This window comes from Chiroxiphia lanceolata, chromosome 5 (assembly GCF_009829145.1).
Source record: "Chiroxiphia lanceolata isolate bChiLan1 chromosome 5, bChiLan1.pri, whole genome shotgun sequence".
NCBI classification, from domain to species: domain Eukaryota; kingdom Metazoa; phylum Chordata; class Aves; order Passeriformes; family Pipridae; genus Chiroxiphia; species Chiroxiphia lanceolata.
Window position 1 is genome coordinate 367,660 of NC_045641.1, and position 18,303 is coordinate 385,962.

The following is an 18,303-nucleotide window of genomic DNA, read 5'->3' on the forward strand; positions in this document are numbered from 1 at the left end:
ATGCTGACAGTGTTTCCATTCCTGCTGCTGGAAAGCCCAAGAGAGGGGGGGATGTTACAGGTGTTGCTGTTCTCCCTGGGAAGATCCTCGGGGAAAATAATTGGGAAAGAAGGAATTCTTGGGCAAGGGAAGTGCTGGAATTTGAGGGTTTGGGGAGTGAAGGGAGGAACTGAAGAACCCACGTTCAGACTCCTGAGCTGTGAGTGTCCCTTTGGAAAATCCTGACTGTTCTCCCTCTTCTCCCCTCCAGCTGTTCCAGAAGTGCTGCCTGGTGCAGAGGATACTGGATGCCTGGGAAGCCAATGACAAAATCCAGTAAGGAATTGGTGCCCCAGGGCTGCACATTGAACCACTGGGAGGATTTACAGCTTAGTGGTGTCTGAACCTACTGGGATTTTGGTTGGGATTTGGAATTGGGGTGGTTTGCATGTTAAAAAGCCAAATTCCCCAAATACACATAGAATTTGAAAGCCTGATGATTTTTTGGGGTGTCTCTAACACCTCATTCCAAACACACAATCTGCTGCTTTCCCAGGAAATCACAAAGAATATTCACTTTTTTTCTTTTTTCTTTCTTGTGTTTTTGTTTTAAATCCATAATTATGTTCTCCCTACAGTGGAAACTGTGGAAACTAAGGTGGCCAAGCATTTGTGCCCTGGATTTGGTATTTTACCTTCATAAGCTCCTTGGATATGTGCTGATTCCAGTGATAAGAACTAAAGAATTAAAAAAATCCTAAAACATATTAAAGTGAAAATACTTTGGAGGCTTCAGTTTCCTTGTCCAGTTGAATGTTTTGGTCTTCCCTCACTGTTTTGAGCTCTTGATGGAGCTGGAGCTGATTTAGGCCAGAACTGCTGGGTTGGGGTTTGGTTTGATTTCGTTGTTGTTGGGTTGGGTTTTTGGGGGTTTTTGGTCTTTTCCCTCTTACAACCCCTTGCCTCGATGACAAATTCTGCTGGTAACTTCCTTGCCCAGTGTCCAGTTCTGTAGGGACCAAAAATATCCCTGGTTGTTCCTTAAGAGTTTTCCCAATTCCATGAGTAGGGAGCTGGCAGGGTCCTGTGGCAGGAGCTGCTGGAATTCTGGGGGGCTGGAAGGCTGTTCCTGGGGCAGCAGCTCCTGGAATTCCGGGGGGCTGGGAGGCTGTTCCTGGGGCAGGAGCTGCTGGAATGCCAGGGGGGCTGGGAGGCTGTTCCTGGGGCAGGAGCTGCTGGAATTCCGGGGGGCTGTGAGGCCGTTCCTGGGGCAGGAGCTGCTGGAATTCCAGAGGGCTGTGAGGCCGTTCCTGGGGCAGGAGCTGCTGGAATTCCGGGGGGCTGTGAGGCCGTTCCTGGGGCAGGAGCTGCTGGAATTCCGGGGGGCTGTGAGGCCGTTCCCGGTGCTACCGCCCGTTGTGTGTCCGCAGGGCAGAAGGAGGGATGAGGAGGGGGAACATGGGCCACCTGACCCGCATCGCCAACGCCGTGGTGCACAACATGGAGAAGGGCCCCATGCAGGCCCAGATCAGCGACTTCATCAAAGGTACCTCCTGGCCCCAGCCCCTGCTCCTCAGGGAACACCCCCAGGGCTCCTGCCGGGGCTCTGCACCCCCATCCCCTGCAGGGCCCTGTGCCAGTGCCCAGGATTCCTGGTGGAACACCACAGCCTCCCAGAACTTCAGGATATGCTGAGGAATCTGGCTGCTCTTTGCTTTCACACAGTGAGGCTCAACATGCTGGAGCTTTGTTTGTGCAACCAGAGACTGAGGGGCTCCTTTGGGGCCACAGGGCTGCTTTTCCTCTGGATTTATGGGGCTGATATGCAGCGTTCCGGGGAGGTCTGTGCTTCCTTATTCCTTGTCCATGAGGACCTGAGTGACAGGACAAGGGAGAATGGGTTCCCAGTGCCGGAGGGCAGGGATAGATGGGATATTGGGAAGGAATTGCTGGCTGGAAGGGTGGAGAGGCCCTGGCCCAGGTTGCCCAGAGAAGCTGTGGCTGCCCCTGGATCCCTGGAAGTGTCCAAGGCCAGGTTGGACAGGGCTTGGAGCAACCTGGGCTAGTGGAAGGTGTCCCTTCCCATGACAGGGGTGGGGCTGGATGGGCTTTAAGGTCCCTCCAACTCAAACCATTCCATAACAGAATTATTACACCTGAAAGAGAGACACAAGAATTGAAAAGCACAACTTCAGCCACACTTCTGGCTGTTTGCACAAAGGTGGAGTAGAAGTTGTGTATCTTTAGCCCCCATAGCTCCAGAGGAGCTCAGGTTGTTCACACCAGTCACATCTGATGGTTTGGCCTCCCGGGAGCTGAGCCTTCCTGGGCAGATTTTGCTGAGGTTGGAAAACCACGAGTGAAGTGACTCCCTCTGCAGAGCCCTCACAGCCTGCTGGGCTCCAGGGTGCCCCTGGGCCATCTACCCTCAGAGCTGATCCTTGGGGTGCTCTTGTCGTTGCAGAGCTGCCCGAGGACTGCCGGGGGAGGTGGGAGAGCTTCGTGGAGGAGACGCTGACGGAGACGAACCGGAGGAACACGGTGGATTTGGTGAGCACAGAGAGCCTGGGCCCGAGGGCTCCTGGACCTCCTTTCACTAGAAAAAGGGATATTCCTGGGGTTTGTTCTCATTGTGCTGGTTTTTCTGAAGAATTTCAAGGGCAGAGTGTAGAAAACATGTTCCGTAACAGTTCTCCAAGCAGCAGCTGACCCATGCTGGTGAACTCCAGTCCATGTTATCCCTTGGGCCAGTTGCTGCCTGGCAGGAGTTTGGTCTTTGGGGGGTAGAACTGAAATATTGGAGCTTTCTCAGCTTTCCCTTGTGCTCATTCCTTGGTTCTTCCCCCAGGTGAGCACCCACCACCTGCACTCCTCCAGTGAGGATGAGGACATCGAAAGTGCTTTTCCCAATGAACTTACTCTCCAGCAGGTGAGTGGACAACACACCCCTATTCCCGGGAAACCTGCTGCTCTGGTTTGCCTTTGGAGGAAGCCAGAAGTACCCTCTGGATGTCTGTGGTGGGTTTCACTTGCACCACTGGGGGAAAACAACCCAGTGAAGCCAACAAGTGGTTCCCTCTGGAAATTCCTGCCTCTCTTTGGGAGGAGCTGGGAGCAGATGGGAGAGTTGTCAGCCCAGGCCTCCCAGCAGTGTGCACGATCCTGCTTTGGGAAGGGTCTGCCCCTTTTTGGTGCTACTGATGCTTTGGTAGGGCAGGTTTTTCCCCCAGCTCGGGGCAGTGTCCTGGGATGTCTCAGGACACCCTGGTGATGCTGGGTTGGGTCCCTCTCCAGGCCTTCTCCGAGTACCAGATCCAGCAGATGACGGCCAACTTCGTGGATCAGTTCGGCTTCAACGACGAGGAGTTTGCAGACCAGGACGACAACATCAAGTGAGTTTGTGGCTCTGGGCATTTCAGCCTCTTTGCATCTCCCCTTCCTTCTGGTTCAGGGTTTAAAATGGACTCCTCCTCCCTCCTGGGGTTTGAAAGGAGCAGGGGAGGGATCACTGGCTGGGAAAACACGGAGCTGTTTTTGTGGGAGCCCAGCCCTGATCTCCAAAGGCAGTTGTAGAACAGAGGAAAAGTATTTCTTCATTTTAAAGAGGAATGTTTTAAATAAAACAGGCAATTATTAACTAGCCCTGCTCTAGGAGAAGTTTAATTGCAGAGAAAGCAAAGCATTAGAGCGAATTCTGGGCAATTAAACACATATTGTCCAAGGAATTAAATCCTTATTGAAATTAGGAATGGAAGAGTCGTGGTTTGATGGAGTCCATGGAAAAATGAGCCATTTTCTCCCTTCTGAGAAAGGGAACAGAGATAAGGAGGAGCAAGGGCAGCTCAGAGGAGGCAGGAGAGGGGGATTTAACGTTACACAACTTGCTGAGTTCAGAGCTCAGAATTTGCTGCTTTTATAGAATTACTTTAATCCCATTAAAACTGCAGCTCATCTTCTCTCCTTGAAGATGTACCTGGGACTGTGATTATCCCACTTGGCCATAATGGTTCTGAAATTGGAACCATTTAGTTCTGGGCACAGAAGTGCTCCAGGGGATCCCAATGTTCTGCTCCTCAGCTTTGCCCCTTCACTTCAGCTGCTGGAGGGTTTGTCTCCCTCACAAGAATTCTTTGGGATCCCAGGTGACAGGGAAGTGTGGCAACACCTCTGTCCTTCCTCCAAGGTTCTTCCTGAGCCTTGTAGATGTCAGAACTTTAATAAGGCCAGAAAGTTCCAGACTGAATCAGAGTTTAATTGAACAGAAATTACTTCGTTCTACACACTGAAAAAAATAAACAGATTTTTCACTTGTGTCAGCAGCAAATGTGACCCCATGTGTGTGTGTAGGTGCAGGGGAGGAGTTAAATTCCATGAGGAGCTGCCAAAAGTGCCTCGTGACCATTGTAAAATGAACACCAGGCTGAAAAAAGTCTGTGACTGGGATTTTATCACTTTATTTGTGGTTGGAAAAGGAGAATGTACTACAAAACACGGAATATTGTGAGAGTGGTGCTCCCTGCCAGCTGTTGGACACTGTGGGAGATGGGAATTGGAGTAGTTAACAAATATTAATAATGTTTCAGTGTCCTGGGGATTTGCAGGACGGTATTTTAAACTGAGCAGTCTTTAAAGAAAATACCACTGTCCAAAGGTAGAGCTGCATGAACAGGATGGATAAACTCTGCCTGGCCCCAGCTCTGTGGGAATGTGGAGTTTTTGGGCTGCAGCTCCCTCTGCTGTTCTCCCAACGGGCTCCTCTGGGGCCACGCAGGAAACTGGGTCATTTTAGGGTTTTTGCAGCACAGTGACACACCGGGGGTGTGAGCCACTCACACACTGAGATTCACAGAATTCCAGAATCCCTGGGGTTGGAAAAGCCCTCCCAGATCAGAAGGTCCCCCCTGAGCCTCCTTTGCTCCAGGATGAGCCCCCCCAGCTCCCTCAGCCCCTCCTGCTGCTCCAGCCCCTTCCCAGCTCCCTTCCCTTCCCTGCACACGCTCCAGCCCCTCCAGATCTCTCCTGTCTGAGGCCCCAGAACTGCCCCCGGGATTCCAGGGGGGCCTCCCCAGTGCCATCAGTGCCATCTCTGAGTCTGTCTCATGCAGCCCCATGGAACTCCTGGGGGAGCATAGGACTGGAATTCCAGAGCAGCTGGCTGCAGCTTCTTCTCTTTTTCATTAATGATGAGTTTATTTAAATTTTTTCCAGTGGGATTGGGATCAGCTGGAGGGATCTGGGGAAAGCAGAGCTGGCTGTGGTGTTCCCCAGGCACCACGAGAGTTCGGAACAGCCCGACCCTGCTGGGGGCCAAGAGCCCCAAAACCCCACAGCAAGGAGCTCATGGCAAAGGCTGCTCCCTCAGGGGTTGAATCAGCCCCAGGAGGGGAAGTCTGACCCGTGGAATCCTGGAGTGGGTTGGGTTGGGAGGGATTAGCCCCTCCAGTTCCACCCCCTGCCATGGACAGGGAATGTTCTGGGATGAACTGACCCTTCATCTCAAGGAGAGGAGACCATGGCACGGATACAGGAGTGGCTGCTCAGGGAACAGACACCTGGAGGGGCTCTGGGGCTGGGTGGTGCTGGGGATGCCCAGGTCCCTCTGTGCCATCCCTGAAGGCTCTTTCCCTCCTCCGGGCAGCGCTCCCTTCGACAGGATCGCGGAGATCAACTTCAACATCGACGCCGATGACGACAGCGTGAGTGGGGTCTGGGGGTCGGTTTAACCTGCCAAGGGCCTCTTTCATTTGGAAAGAACAAATGTTTGGTGGGGTTTTTGGTCAGTGCAGAGGTGTCCCCCTGGGCACTGAGTCCAGTTAAGGAACTGGGGGCACTGCAAATACCCTGGAGCATCTCCCCCAGAAGTATTTCCTCAAAATTCCACTCCTGGCATTTAAGGAATTTTTCTCCCTCTCTGGAGTGGCAATCTGTTGTCCATAGAAGCACAGAATCATGGAATGGTTTGGGTGGGAAGGGGACCTTAAAGCCCATCCAGTGCCACCCCTGCCATGGGCAGGGACACCTTCCACCAGCCCAGGTTGCTCCAAGCCCCGTCCAACCTGGCCTTGGACACTTCCAGGGATCCAGGGGCAGCCACAGCTTCTCTGGGCAACCTGGGCCAGGGCCTCCCCACCCTCCCAGCCAGCAATTCCTTCCCAATCTCCCATCTATCCCTGCCCTCTGGCACTGGGAAGCCATTCCTTGTGTCCTGTCCCTCCATGCCTTGTCCCCAGTCCCTCTCCAGCTCTCCTGGAGCCCCTTCAGGCCCTGCAAGGGGCTCTCAGCTCTCCCTGGAGCCTTCCCTTCTCTGGGTGAACAATCCCAATTCTCCCAGCCTTTGATAATCTTTCCAGACACAGATTAGGGAAGCATGGAGAGGGCTGGATTTCTTATGGATCTAAATATTGCTGGGCTGTGTCTGGTCTTTCCCGTTGAATTGCCCCAAAGCAAAGCAGCAGCTGGACAGTGGTGATTCCCCCCAGGGGATCCCACACTCAGCTCCTGAGCAAAGCTTGGTTGGGCCAATACTCAGACTTTGGTTTCCTCAGTCTTTCCCAAGGAATGACTGGGATTTGGTTTCTCCTCCCTGTCCCTCAGCCCAATGCCTCCCTGTTTGAAGCCTGTTGCAACGAGCGGATCCAGCAGTTCGACGACAACGAGGAGGAGGAGGACATCTGGGAGGAGAAGGAGATCACCTATGCAACCCAGGTCAAATCAAGAACACGGTAAGGTGAACACAGAGCACTCATTTCTCCCCCTCAATGCTGGGAAGCTGCACATTTCAGTCAAGGCTGAGCTTAGGTGTTTGATATTTATGTTATTGAGGGGCCCTGAGGTCTTTGTCTGACAGCCCTGAGGACTCCCCGTGCCACGTGTGCTGGGGGCTTGTCTTGGATGTGCAACAGAGATCCAGTGTAAGGGAATTCAATAACAATGGAAAAACCCGGGGACTGGGTCTGTCATGGTGTAAAATCAAATGTATTAAAAAATCTCCACCCTTAGTGTGAAATACTTAGAACTTACTCCTTCATCTTCGGGGAGGAGGAGGAGGAGTTAAAACTGAGAGAAGCAGACAGAACTTCTTCAGAATATTAAGAAAAAAAGGTGATGTTTTTCATGGGAACAAGGGACCTCCCAGGGGCATCTCTGGCTCTGCAAATCCTTCTTCATCCCTTTGATGGAGCCAGTTATTGAATAAAGTCACTTCTCTAATTCTGTATCTGGAAATATGATCAGGAAAAACCACCAGGAGCTCAATGTTTCCTTGCCAAGCACCAGCACCCCGATGGTCCTGCTCACACACAGGGTCCATTCCACACCAGTATGCTCCTCTTTGCCACTGGTTTGTGTGGTCCCACCAGGCTCCAGCCCTGGCTCTGTCCCTGCAGCACATTCCTGCCTCTGCAGATGAGTCTGGACTGGCAGAGCCCTCGGGGCTGTCACTGGAGGGATCTCCCAGATTCCTGCCTGGCTGTGCATTCGGAGGGAAATAACCCTGGAAAAGGCACTGGGCAGCCCCTGGGCTGTGTCCCTGGAGCAGGGAGAGGGCAGCTGAGGGCTGGGGGGGCTGGAGTCCTGCTCACCTGGGCTCTGTGGGGCAGGTTTGGAGCGTCACAGACCTCGGAGGGCTCGTCCAAGAGCGACCTGGAGAACGGAGACCACGACGGGAGCGTGGACTCGGAGGAGGAGGAGGAGCCCGAGCAGCAGCCGCCTCCCCCCTCAGCAAACAGCCCCAAGAGCAGCATTTCTGAGCAGAAGGAGTCCTCTGACACCTCTGAAGGTAAAGGGTGCACAGCAGGATGTGTGCTGGGGGGAGATCTGCAGCACAGCAGCACTTTGCACAGTGCCAGGTTCCTGTGCAGAGTCCACGATTCCACCTGTGCACAGAGAAATGGGAATTTCAGGGTCCATTTCTGTCTCTGAGCTATCTGGAGTCCTGCCCAGCTCCTTCAGAACAGCAGCTGTGCTCAGGCAGCCACGGGCACAAGGATAATCCCAGGGGAAGGTGTCCCTGCCCGTGGCAGGGCGTTGGAATGAGATGGTTTTGAAGGTGCTTTCCAACCAAAGCACTCCATGATTCTGTGACTCTGTGAATCCCAACTGTTTTAGTGCAAATCCTGATCAAAGCATCACTGGAGGATTAGGACATGAACCCCTCACATCACATGATAAGGGTTCTGTGCAGACCTTTGCCAAGTGTCTCCACACTCTGGGTCTCTGTCTGTTCTCCTGCTTTTCCAGCTGTTTTACCTGCTGCAAACCCATCCTTACAGTGCCTGCAGGAAGACTGCAGAGGGACAGGATTTTCATGCAATCATGGGATGGTTGGGTGGGAAAGGACCTTAAAGCCCATCCAGTGCCGCAGGCAGGGACACCTTCTACTAGCCCAGGTTGAAAGCTCCATCCAACCTGCCCTTGGACACTCCCAGGGATCCAGGGGCAGCCACAGATGCTCTGGGCAACCTGGGCCAGGGCCTGCCCACCCTCCCAGCCAGGAATTCCTTCCCAATCTCCCATCTCTCCCTGCCCTCTGGCACTGGGAAGCCATTCCCTGTGTCCTGTCCCTCCATCCCTTGTCCAGAGTCCTCTCCATCCTCCTTGTTGGCCCCTTCAGGGGTTTTCCCACCTCACCATGTAAACAACGCTGTGGAGGTGCAGGAGACACACGGTGTTGGCAGAAGAGCAAGTCCAGAGGTCAGAAACGTTTTCTCAGACTTTCTTCAGCATTTTCAATTTTAAAACATTTCTTTTTTGGGGTGGTGCCTTTGTGTTGTAACTGGGAACATTGGGCAGAGCCATCCCAGTTACCTGCTCTCTGCACCCCTCTGGAAGTGTCAGGTGTTTCCAGTTTATTAGGAAGGACCAGATTAAACCAGGCACTCCCAGTGGGTTGTGTGTGACAGCCCTGTCACCCTTCCAGAGCCCTCAGCTGGAATTTGGGCTCAGTTTCTGGGGGGTGCAGCCCTGGGGGGGTCTCCCCTGCTCATTCTGTGGCTGCAGAGCAGTTTGCAGAGCTCTGCAATCCTTTCCCTTTCCCAAGAAAAGGTAAGGAAAAACAGTATTTCAAAAGGTGGGATTTGTGGGACTGGAAGCACGGGGTAGGACTGGAGGTGGCAGTAGGTTCTGGTGAAGAAGGAATAGGCCAGGACTGTAAAAAACAAACTGTCAAGTGACTTCTGGGATCTTGAACATTTTAATCCATTTATCAATTCCTTACCTGTGTGTGCCAGAATTCAGTTAGGGCTGGAATGGCTGAAAGGAGCTGAGGGACCTGGAGTTCAGCTGGGAATCACTCAGGGCTCAGGGCTGAAGGCATCCACAGTGTCATGTCTCTGTGTCAGTGCCTCTCCTGTGGGTCACAGGGATATTTATCTGCAGAGGATTCCCAGGCTGTGTGAGACAGGCGGGTCGGGAAGGAGCATCCTTGGATGGCATGTCCTGCCCTGGATCCCTGGATCCCTGCATTCCCAGGCTGTGTGAGACAGGCGGGTCGGGAAGGAGCGCCCCTGGCTGGTGTGTCCTGCCCTGGATCCCTGGATCCCTGGCCCCCTGGCCCCCTGCATTCCTGGCTGCAGAGGTGTTGGCCCCCTGGCCCCCTGCATTCCTGGCTGCAGAGGTGTTGGCCCCCTGGCCCCCTGCATTCTGGGCTGCAGAGGTGTTGGCCCCCTGGCCCCCTGCATTCCTGGCTGCAGAGGTGTTGGCCCCCTGGCCCCCTGCACTCCTGGCTGCAGAGGTGTTGTTTGTTGTCCCCAGGGGCCGGCTGGACGGCGGTGTTCGAGCCCGTGAGCTCCAAGCCCCCCACGCCCTGCGTGGCCATGGACGTGGGGTCCAGCGTGTGGGACTCGGCCGCCCCGCAGAGCTCCGCGCCCGAGGAGAAGGGCTGGGCCAAGTTCACAGACTTCCAGCCCTTCTGCTGGTAAGAGCCACGGCATCCCAGCTTCCTTGGGGCTTTGGGGTGGAAGAGTATTTGGAATGCATTTCAGTGGGGTACCTTGGCTGTAAGCCTCTCTTCTTCCCTTCCCCTTCCCACTGCTTCCCTTTTTATTGTTTAATATTGTCTGATTATCCTGGATCGTGCTTCCCACTGCTTCCCAGTGCTCCTAAGTGGTGCTGGCATTCCTGTCTTAGGGCACCTCCTGTGCCATTGCTGCTGCTCCTGCACTTGGGGAGTAAAATCAGTAAATTAATAAGGTTTATACGAGTTAAAAATATTTATGGAAGGAAAGGTCGAGGCCTGATGATTCCTTCTGCTGGGGCTGTTTGGAAGCAGTGGGATCCTGTTCCCCTTCTCAAGGCTCTTCTCCCCCCAGCTCAGAGTCAGGCCCCCGCTGCAGCTCCCCCGTGGACACGGAAAGCGGCGACTCCGACGGGACCCCGAAGCAGGGCCAGGACAAGAACTGTGAGTGAGAGCATGGCTGGACACACAGGGTGTCACTGAGCTCTTGGGAATCCTGCACTGGGTGTAGGGAGAATGTCCCTGCAGTGTCACCCACCCCGAGGGCTCCTTTCGCACCAGGGTCGGGCTGTCGAGGTAAACTCAGGAATCCTGGGGGTTTGTTGGGACAACATTGTCAGCAAGGAGCTGAAGTGGGTTGGAGTTGCCATCACAGAGACATTTCATTTATCCTGGAAGTGTCCAGGGCCTGATTGGATGGGGCTTGGAGCAACCTGGGGTAGTGGAAGGTGTCCCTGCCCTTGGCATGGGATGGGACAGGGTGGGCTTTAAGGTCCCTTCACACCCAAACCATTCCAGGATTCTATAAACTGCTCAAAAGTCCTGTTTTAACTATGCTTGATTATAAAACCACTTGCCCAGGGTCAGGGTAAGTCCCTCTGGTGATGGTTGTGCTGAGGCATTGGGAGTCCATGTGACACCCTTCTCTCCTCTGTCCTGAGCAAGGAAAAACTCCATTTGACAAAGGACTTGGGTGGAAGTAAATGAAACCTGTGTGTGTAGCAGCCATGGGAAGGTGGGTGACACTGGGGGGGGGGAAAGCACGGGACAGTCTTCTGCCACATGGAGTTTTTGGGATGCTCTCCCTGTGGAGCTGGAGTGCCCATTCAATAAAGCCCTACCTGGGTTGCAGAATCCCAGGAAGGTTTGTGTGGGAAGGGACCTTAAAGCCCATCCAGCCCCACTCCTGCCATGGGCAGGGACACCTTCCACCAGCCCAGGTTGCTCCAAACCCTGTCCAACCTGGCCTGGGACACTTTGAGGGATCCAGGGGCAGCCACAGCTTCTCTGGGCAACTTGGGCCAGGGCCTCCCCACCCTCCCAGCCAGCAATTCCTTCCCCATATCCCATCTCTCCCTGCCCTCTGGCACTGGGAAGCCATTCCCTGTGTCCTGTCCCTCCATCCCTTGTCCAAACCCCCCTCCAGTTTTTAGGGTTTGACACCACCCTCCTTGCCTGGGGTCGTTCCTGGGGCCGTGCCGGGGTTGACGTGGGCCCTCCCCTCGCAGTCAGCCCCGGCTCCCCCTGCGTGTGGAACGTGTGTGTGACACGGAAGGCGCCGCTGGTGGCCTCGGACAGCAGCTCCTCGGGCGGCTCCGACAGCGACGACGACGACGACAAGGCCGAGCCCGGCACGGCCCCCGCGGGCACGGCCCCGGGGCAGGAGGGCAGCCAGGGCCCCGGGGAGGCCAGGAAGGACACGGCGGTGATCTCCAGGTGGGAAGGGATCTCCAGGTGGGAAGGGATCTCTGGGTGGGAAGGGATCTCCAGGTGGGAAGGGATCTCCGGGTGGGAAGGGATCTCCAGGTGGGAAGGGATCTCCAGGTGGGAAGGGATCTCTGGGTGGGAAGAGATCTCCAGGTGGGAAAGGATCTCCGGGTGGGAAGGGATCTCCAGGTGGGAAGAGATCTTCAGGTGGGAAGGGATCTCTGGGTGGGAAGGGATCTCTGGAGGGTTCCAGTGTCAGACAGGAGGATCCGGGCTCAGGGCAGGGTCACACGGAAAAGGGGAGCAAAGTCCCCCTGGGAGGGCTGAGCTGGGGTCAGTGTCCAGCCGGGCAGGGGAAGGGTTAACATTGTCCCCTCAGTGTCAAAGCCAATAAAATGACAAAAACCACAAAATACCAGGAAAAGCTGGAGCACATCCTGGGATTTGTGAGCAGCTGGGCAGCAGTTTGCTGGAATTGTATCCTGTACCTACAGCTCTTGGATCATTTGGGACCACAGCCAGAATCCCTTACAGACCCTTAGTCTGGGAGATGCAGATCCTTAATTAGTCTCAGCATCTCATTTTGGCAGGGGCTGCCCAGGGAGGTTTGGAGTGCCCATCCCTGGAGGTGTCCCAGGAAGGCCTGGCCGTGGCACTGAGTGCTCTGGGCTGGGGGCCAAGGTGGGGATGGGGCCCAGGGTGGATCCATGGGCTGGGAGGGCTTTTCCAACCTCGGGGATCCTGGGATTCAGGTGAGGGCACAGGTGACACCTTCTGTCCCTTCTGTCCCCATTGGTTTCCCTTCTCTGTCAGCTCACCCCAGACAGGCCTTTATGGACTCAGGGAGCTGCTAAAACCAGCTGAGACTGGGACACTGATGCCAAGTATTTATAGGTACCAGAGTTTGTTCTAGACTGGCATTAGGTCTTGTGATCAACCTCCTGCCTGGGCCACAGCCCCACACAAACTCCCCCTCTGGGCTTGTGTCACCCCTTGGTTTGTCTGTTTGTGTCCCTGGTGGAGGTTTCCCTGCCCAGCTGTGATTTTCCAGGAGCCTGGTGCAGAGAGAGGAATTTCCTTGTCCCCCTCAGTGGTCAGGTAACACTGGAATCCTCGTGTCATGGAAACTTCAGTGGTTGATTTTTAGTTTATCTTTGAGCCACTGGAATCTCACGAGCTCCAGTTTCTCGTGTGGGAAGTGGTTTCCTAATGACATTCCTGGGAATTCAGCTCAGTTCTCTGCTGTCTCCTCTGTCCCTGTCCTCTCTCCAAGGTGTATTTTTGTACTTGCTGTCGTTCCTTTTGAAGAGCATGTGAGCCCTTGAGGAAGGGAAGTGTTTTGATCTCTTTATTCCTCATTTTTATGGTTGTGTTTTTTTCAGGAAAAGCAGCTGCAGAAATAGAACCTTGATCTCAAATCTCCATCACATGTCTCGTTACCAGGCTGTGATTCTTTTATTCCATTAAAGCTCCCCTGGCAGCTGGTAACAGGATTCCAGCTCAGCCATCCCTGAGCTTTCCTGCTGTTTGGGAAGGTTTGCTCTCTGAAAGAGAGGGAGGGAAGTGATGAAACCCGGGGAGAAGATGGTTCATGGGGAAGCTTCTCCTCTGCCTGGGAGGCCAAAATTTCACAAAAATCCCTTCCCCAGTTAGAAATTTGGGTGGTTTCAGTCCCAACAGAGGAGATTTGGAGGGTCTGTGCCCACAGTTTCTCCTTTTCCAGGATCTGAGGCCCTGTTTTGCTGTAGGACCCTGCATTGTGGCACCTCCCTGGTACCAGAGCGAGTTCATTTCATGGGTTTGACTTCTGAACGTTCTGTTCATGGACGTCCAGTCCATGGGCTTTTCTTCCACAGGATCTTAGGTGCTGTCCTTAAATTTGGTATTTTCCAGGTGCCCACGGAAGCCTCAGGGGCCACTTGGGAGAAGAGTGTGTGGAGCAGAGCAGTGTCAGTGCCCGTGTCAGAGCAGAACAGGCTTTGCCAAAGCAGCAGTTCAGGGAGAGCTGAGCTTGGCAGGCAGAGTGGCAGTTCTGGGAACCCTCAGAGCGGACTGTGCAGCAGGAAATGGGAATGCCTGCCTGGGGGAACTGACCTTCTTGGGCTGTCTTGTTGATTTTAGGACCCAGAGCCTCCAGGACACTGCGTTTCAGTCCCAGTTCTCATTTCTCTGCGGGATTTTTGTGGCCTGTGCAAGGAGAGAAGGAGGAGGACTTTTTCCTCCGTTGGAGTTTAAGCCCCGTTCGTTCCCCTATCGGTGTGACCTTGGCTTTGCCCTGAGCTCAGCTGCCATTCTAACGTGGCCCTGCCCTGTTCCCACAGCGACACCGACTCCGTGGTGGTGGAGAAAATGGCCATCGCCGACCTGGGGTCACCCAAGGCCCCCAAAGCCCTCAACAACGTGGCCCCACACTCGGAGGGGCACCAGAAAGTGGCCACTGTCACAACCGTCACGGAAACGGCCACGAAAGACAGGTGAGGGTGGGGACAGACCTGCCCTGTGGGGACAGGCTGGGTCTGCTGAGGGCTGGGGACAAACCTTTAAAGCCCATCCAGTGCCACCCCTGCCATGGGCAGGGACACCTTCCACCAGCCCAGGTTGCTCCAAGCCCCGGCCAACCTGGCCTTGGACACTTCCAGGGATCCAGGAGCAGCCACAGCTTCTCTGGGCAACCTGTGCCAGGGCCTGCCCACCCTCCCAGCCAGGAATTCCTTCCCAATCTCCCATCTCTCCCTGCCCTCTGGCACTGGGAAGCCATTCCCTGTGTCCTGTCCCTCCAGGCCTTGTCCCCAGTCCCTCTCCAGCTCTCCTGGAGCCCCTTTAGGCCCTGCAAGGGGCTCTCAGCTTTCCCTGGAGCCTTCTCTTCTCCAAGTGAACAATCCCAATTCTCCCAGCCTTTTCCTCATAGGAGAGCTGCTCTATCCCCCTAATCCCCTTGGCAGGGGGTGGAACTGGGTGGGTTTAAGGTACCTTCCCACCCAAACCATTCCATGGCTCCACTGTGATTTTTCAATGTCCTAATTTGTGAAGGACTCTGAGAAGGTTCTTGTTGGAAGCTGGTGACACTTCAGGAGGCAGGAGAAACAAAACTAGAGGAAGGGTGGCTCAGATCCCACCAGAGAGGTGAATTTGCAGCCAGGATGGAGGAAGCCTTAGGAGCCAGCGTGTCCCAGCAGTTCCCTGTCCCTAATGCTGCTCTGGGTTTCTCCCCAGGAAAGAAGAGGCCTTGCCCTGCGCCGAAGCCACGTTGAACGGCCCCGCTTGATGCCGCCGCTGCCACGGGACGTGTGTGACCCAGGCCAGGCTGCTCCTGGTGATGCAATTTGTCAATTCTTATTATTTTTTTTTTCCATTTTAATTTTATTTTTTAATAAATGCTGCATTGATGAGAGCGAGCTGGCATTGAGGACCAGACACGCAGTTCCAACACCAACGGTCTGTCCGGAGAGACACTTTGCATTGTCCAAATGTAGCATTGAGCAGTTTAGTCCTCACAGGAATGACGGGCTCTTCCCAAGCAAAGCCTTCTGCCTGATTTGAGTTGTCCCCTTTCCCCGTCTCCCTCGTTTTTGTTTTGTATTTGGGGTTCAAGTCCTATTTTCCGAGTGTTATTGCACACAGTATTCAGCTTCTCTTGGGAAAGGTAGCAGGTCTAACGCCGGGACGGGGACAGTGCACAAGAGTCCCGCAGTCGTGTGACCAAAGTTCCTGATGGAGCTGTCCTCGGGCAGCCTTTGCACCGCTTTTGTATAGCAATAAAGCCTTATCAGAAACATTTCATAGGAGGAGAAATGCAAACACTTCCACGGGACGGAGCAGGGAGGGCTGGAGGTGCAGGTTTGGGGGGGAGGGAAGGCCGTGGTGTCCCGAGCCAGAGGCCAAGGGGTGTGAGGTGTCTCTGCATTCCAAGGGTGGCTCCCTGCTCTCCCATGGAGACTGGTGGTTCAGAGCAGCGTTTGGGCTGGGTCAGCACTTGGCCTCTCCTGTCCGAGCCCGGCCGATGTCCCTGCTGGGTGTGGTCCAGGTGTGTCCGGAGAGAGGACACTGCCCATGGCTCTGCTGCCCAGCAGGACCCAGAGCACACAGAGGTGACCAGGGCTTTGGTGGCTTTTTGGAGACTTAATGTATTTTCAAATGATTATGGAAATCCTTTTTCTGTTTGTTTTGTTCTGTTTTTAAAGTTTTTTAATGGATGCAGGAACAGCAACACTTTTGCACTTTGTACCTTGTGACAACATTGGAGAGGGACACGGCCCCTCCCAGCTCCAGGCAGGCACCCCTGGTGTCCCTGCCCAGAGAGGGCTTTGGGGGTCACACCGTGGGGGGAGAGCAGGGCCAGGTGAGGGGCAGCCCCTGGAGCTGGGACACAGGATCTGCCCAGCCTGGAGCACCTGCTCCTGGGAAGGTTGTGCTGTGGCACCGCTGGGCTGTTGGGGCACAGGTGACACGGGTGAGGGTGTGGGGTCACCTGGGTCTGGGGGCTCCTCTGCCCCCGAGCTGGACCCGCCGCTGTGCTGGAACCCACCTGGCAGGTGTCCAGAGCCACCTCCTTAGCGATCCAAGGCCTGGAAAATCATTCCCTTGGGAGTGAGCTCATGGAGCTTGACACAGAGGGAGCCGAGTAGCTGCTGTCAGGGAGATTCTCACCTGAGCATCGGGAGGGGCTTTGCCCTGGGGTGTGAAAGTTCCTCCCATGGCTCCGAGCACGGGCGGCTCCAGCCCTGGGGCTTCCTCAGAACCCCTTTGTTTTTGCTGTGATGTCTGTGGTGCTCGTGGAACGTCCTTCCCTGTGGTAACGTGTGTGAAGGGGGAGTGAGGAGCACGAGGTGTTCCCGCAGTTCCGGTCGGTGTGTCCGGCCGGGTCGGTGTGTCCGGCCGGGTCACTGTGTCCGGCCAGGTCGGTGTGTCCAGCTGGGTTGGTATGTCCAGCTGGGTCGGTGTGTCCGGCCGGGTCGGTGTGTCCAGCTGGGTTGGTATGTCCAGCTGGGTCGGTGTGTCCGGCCGGGTCGGTGTGTCCAGCTGGGTCACTGTGTCTGGCCAGGTCGGTGTGTCCAGCTGGGTTGGTATGTCCAGCTGGGTTGGTATGTCCAGCTGGGTTGGTGTGTCCGGCCGGGTCGGTGTGTCCGGCCAGGTCGGTGTGTCCAGCTGGGTCAGTGTGTCCGGCCGTGTCGGTGTCCGGCGGCGCCGTTCCTGCCGCACCGGCTCATCCCTGTGTGCCCCAGCGCTGCTCAGCTCTGCTCCGGGGGAAAATGGGGGTTTTGCCTTGCTGGAATCCCGGGAAATGGGGGTTACTGGAGGGTCCCAGGGGCTGTGCTGGGGCTGTGGGCCACTCGTGTGCTGCTGGCAGGGCTGGGGATTCTCCAGCTGCAGTTCCTCGGGAAGCAGGTGCTGCCGTGGTCTTTCTGGAAGTCTTCACTCACTCCTTGTAATTTAAAAGAAATAATTTCAAGTTACGTTGCACTGGGGAGGGAAAAATCTCACGCTGTGCTTTGGTTCTGCTGCTTGGTGTGCGGGGATCGATCCCACTCTGAGCCAGGGCTGTCACAAGTGGTGAGCGGGTTTGAGTTCCTGGCTGGAGACACATTCAAGTCTTAATTTTCCCAGGATTGGTGCTAGAGTTCTGCTGAAAATCAGGGTCTCTCTGGGCATTCTTGCAGCCCCCAGAACTGATCTGTGAGAGCTGAGAGATCATTTGTCTGCTGGACACCACGGCTGGGCTCCGGGCCCGGGGAGGCCACGGGGCTCCTCCAGCCTGTTCTTGTTGGTTCCACCGTGACCAGTTATGAGCAAATCCATTTGGGATCAGGAGCTGAGGGGGAAATGTCCATAGCAGGCACAGTTTGCTCATCCTTCTGGCTTCGATCTGTTTTCATCCCCTCCTCAGTCAGAGAAATGATCTTTGCGTTGGGTCGTGTCCCAGTCGGGGCTCCCCCGAGGGACCAGTCGGGGTCACCATCGGCTCACCCGCCTGGTGTGCTCGGAATGCTGTGGTTTGGGAGCAGTAATTCCCCCTGGACAGGGACACAGGGCTGCTGGCAGCAATAACCCCTGGGATGGCTCCAAGAGGACGTGTCTGTCTGTGCCTTTCGCTGCAGATTCCGAACTTGGCATTCCTCAGCTCTTGCTTCGAGTCTCTGAACGCCAGGGAGAGCTTTAATAACAATATCCCTGGGCGTGTCCTGTGAGCAGCTCCAAGCACTCGTTATCTTGGTGGATTAATTTGATTGCCTGTGCCCAGTCTGAGCTCAGGTGTGTCACCGGTGGTTGGTCAGAGCTGTAGAGATGCACGAGCTCCGTGGCTTTGGTGCCACTGAATGATCCCTCCTCGTTTGGGACTGGAGCTCAGAATTACCTCATCACTTCCTGGGACTGTCCTTCACACCAGCCACGAGGTGATCCTGACCCACAAAACATTCCTCCTGCTTGGTGTGTTGGGGTTTGCAGTTCGGAACAGATCCAGAGTCGGGGGGGTTCCTTACCTGGCTCCGCTGATTTTATAGGTAAACCAGGAATAAATGTCCTTCTGAGTCTGAGCTTCCCATCTCCTGGGGCTGGAGCAGGATCTGTTGGCTGTGAACATGGATTTCCTGACTCCACCTGTCCATTTAAGCCCCTGGGCTTGCTCAGCTCTGTGTCCAAAGCGATGAGGACTCGGCCCAGGTTCT

General features: G+C 55.1%; 1 protein-coding gene across 2 annotated transcripts in view; it reads left to right on the forward strand.

Moving 5' to 3' along the window:
• PPP6R2 (protein phosphatase 6 regulatory subunit 2) overlaps window positions 1-15,418 on the forward strand; it is a 57,948-nt gene extending 42,530 nt beyond the window's left edge. Inside the window, exons 12-24 of one of the 2 annotated variants that reach the window (XM_032688086.1) lie at window positions 251-315; window positions 1,410-1,525; window positions 2,444-2,529; window positions 2,828-2,908; window positions 3,274-3,371; window positions 5,618-5,675; window positions 6,574-6,701; window positions 7,578-7,756; window positions 9,730-9,892; window positions 10,287-10,375; window positions 11,440-11,647; window positions 13,960-14,112; window positions 14,852-15,418. In XM_032688086.1, coding sequence (XP_032543977.1) covers window positions 251-315; window positions 1,410-1,525; window positions 2,444-2,529; window positions 2,828-2,908; window positions 3,274-3,371; window positions 5,618-5,675; window positions 6,574-6,701; window positions 7,578-7,756; window positions 9,730-9,892; window positions 10,287-10,375; window positions 11,440-11,647; window positions 13,960-14,112; window positions 14,852-14,903 — 1,476 coding nt within the window. In that variant the 3' untranslated portion in view covers window positions 14,904-15,418. The remainder of the gene's footprint in view (window positions 1-250; window positions 316-1,409; window positions 1,526-2,443; window positions 2,530-2,827; window positions 2,909-3,273; window positions 3,372-5,617; window positions 5,676-6,573; window positions 6,702-7,577; window positions 7,757-9,729; window positions 9,893-10,286; window positions 10,376-11,439; window positions 11,648-13,959; window positions 14,113-14,851) is intronic. The other variant, XM_032688087.1, reaches the window with a different exon arrangement.
• Window positions 15,419-18,303: the final 2,885 nt, after the last annotated feature.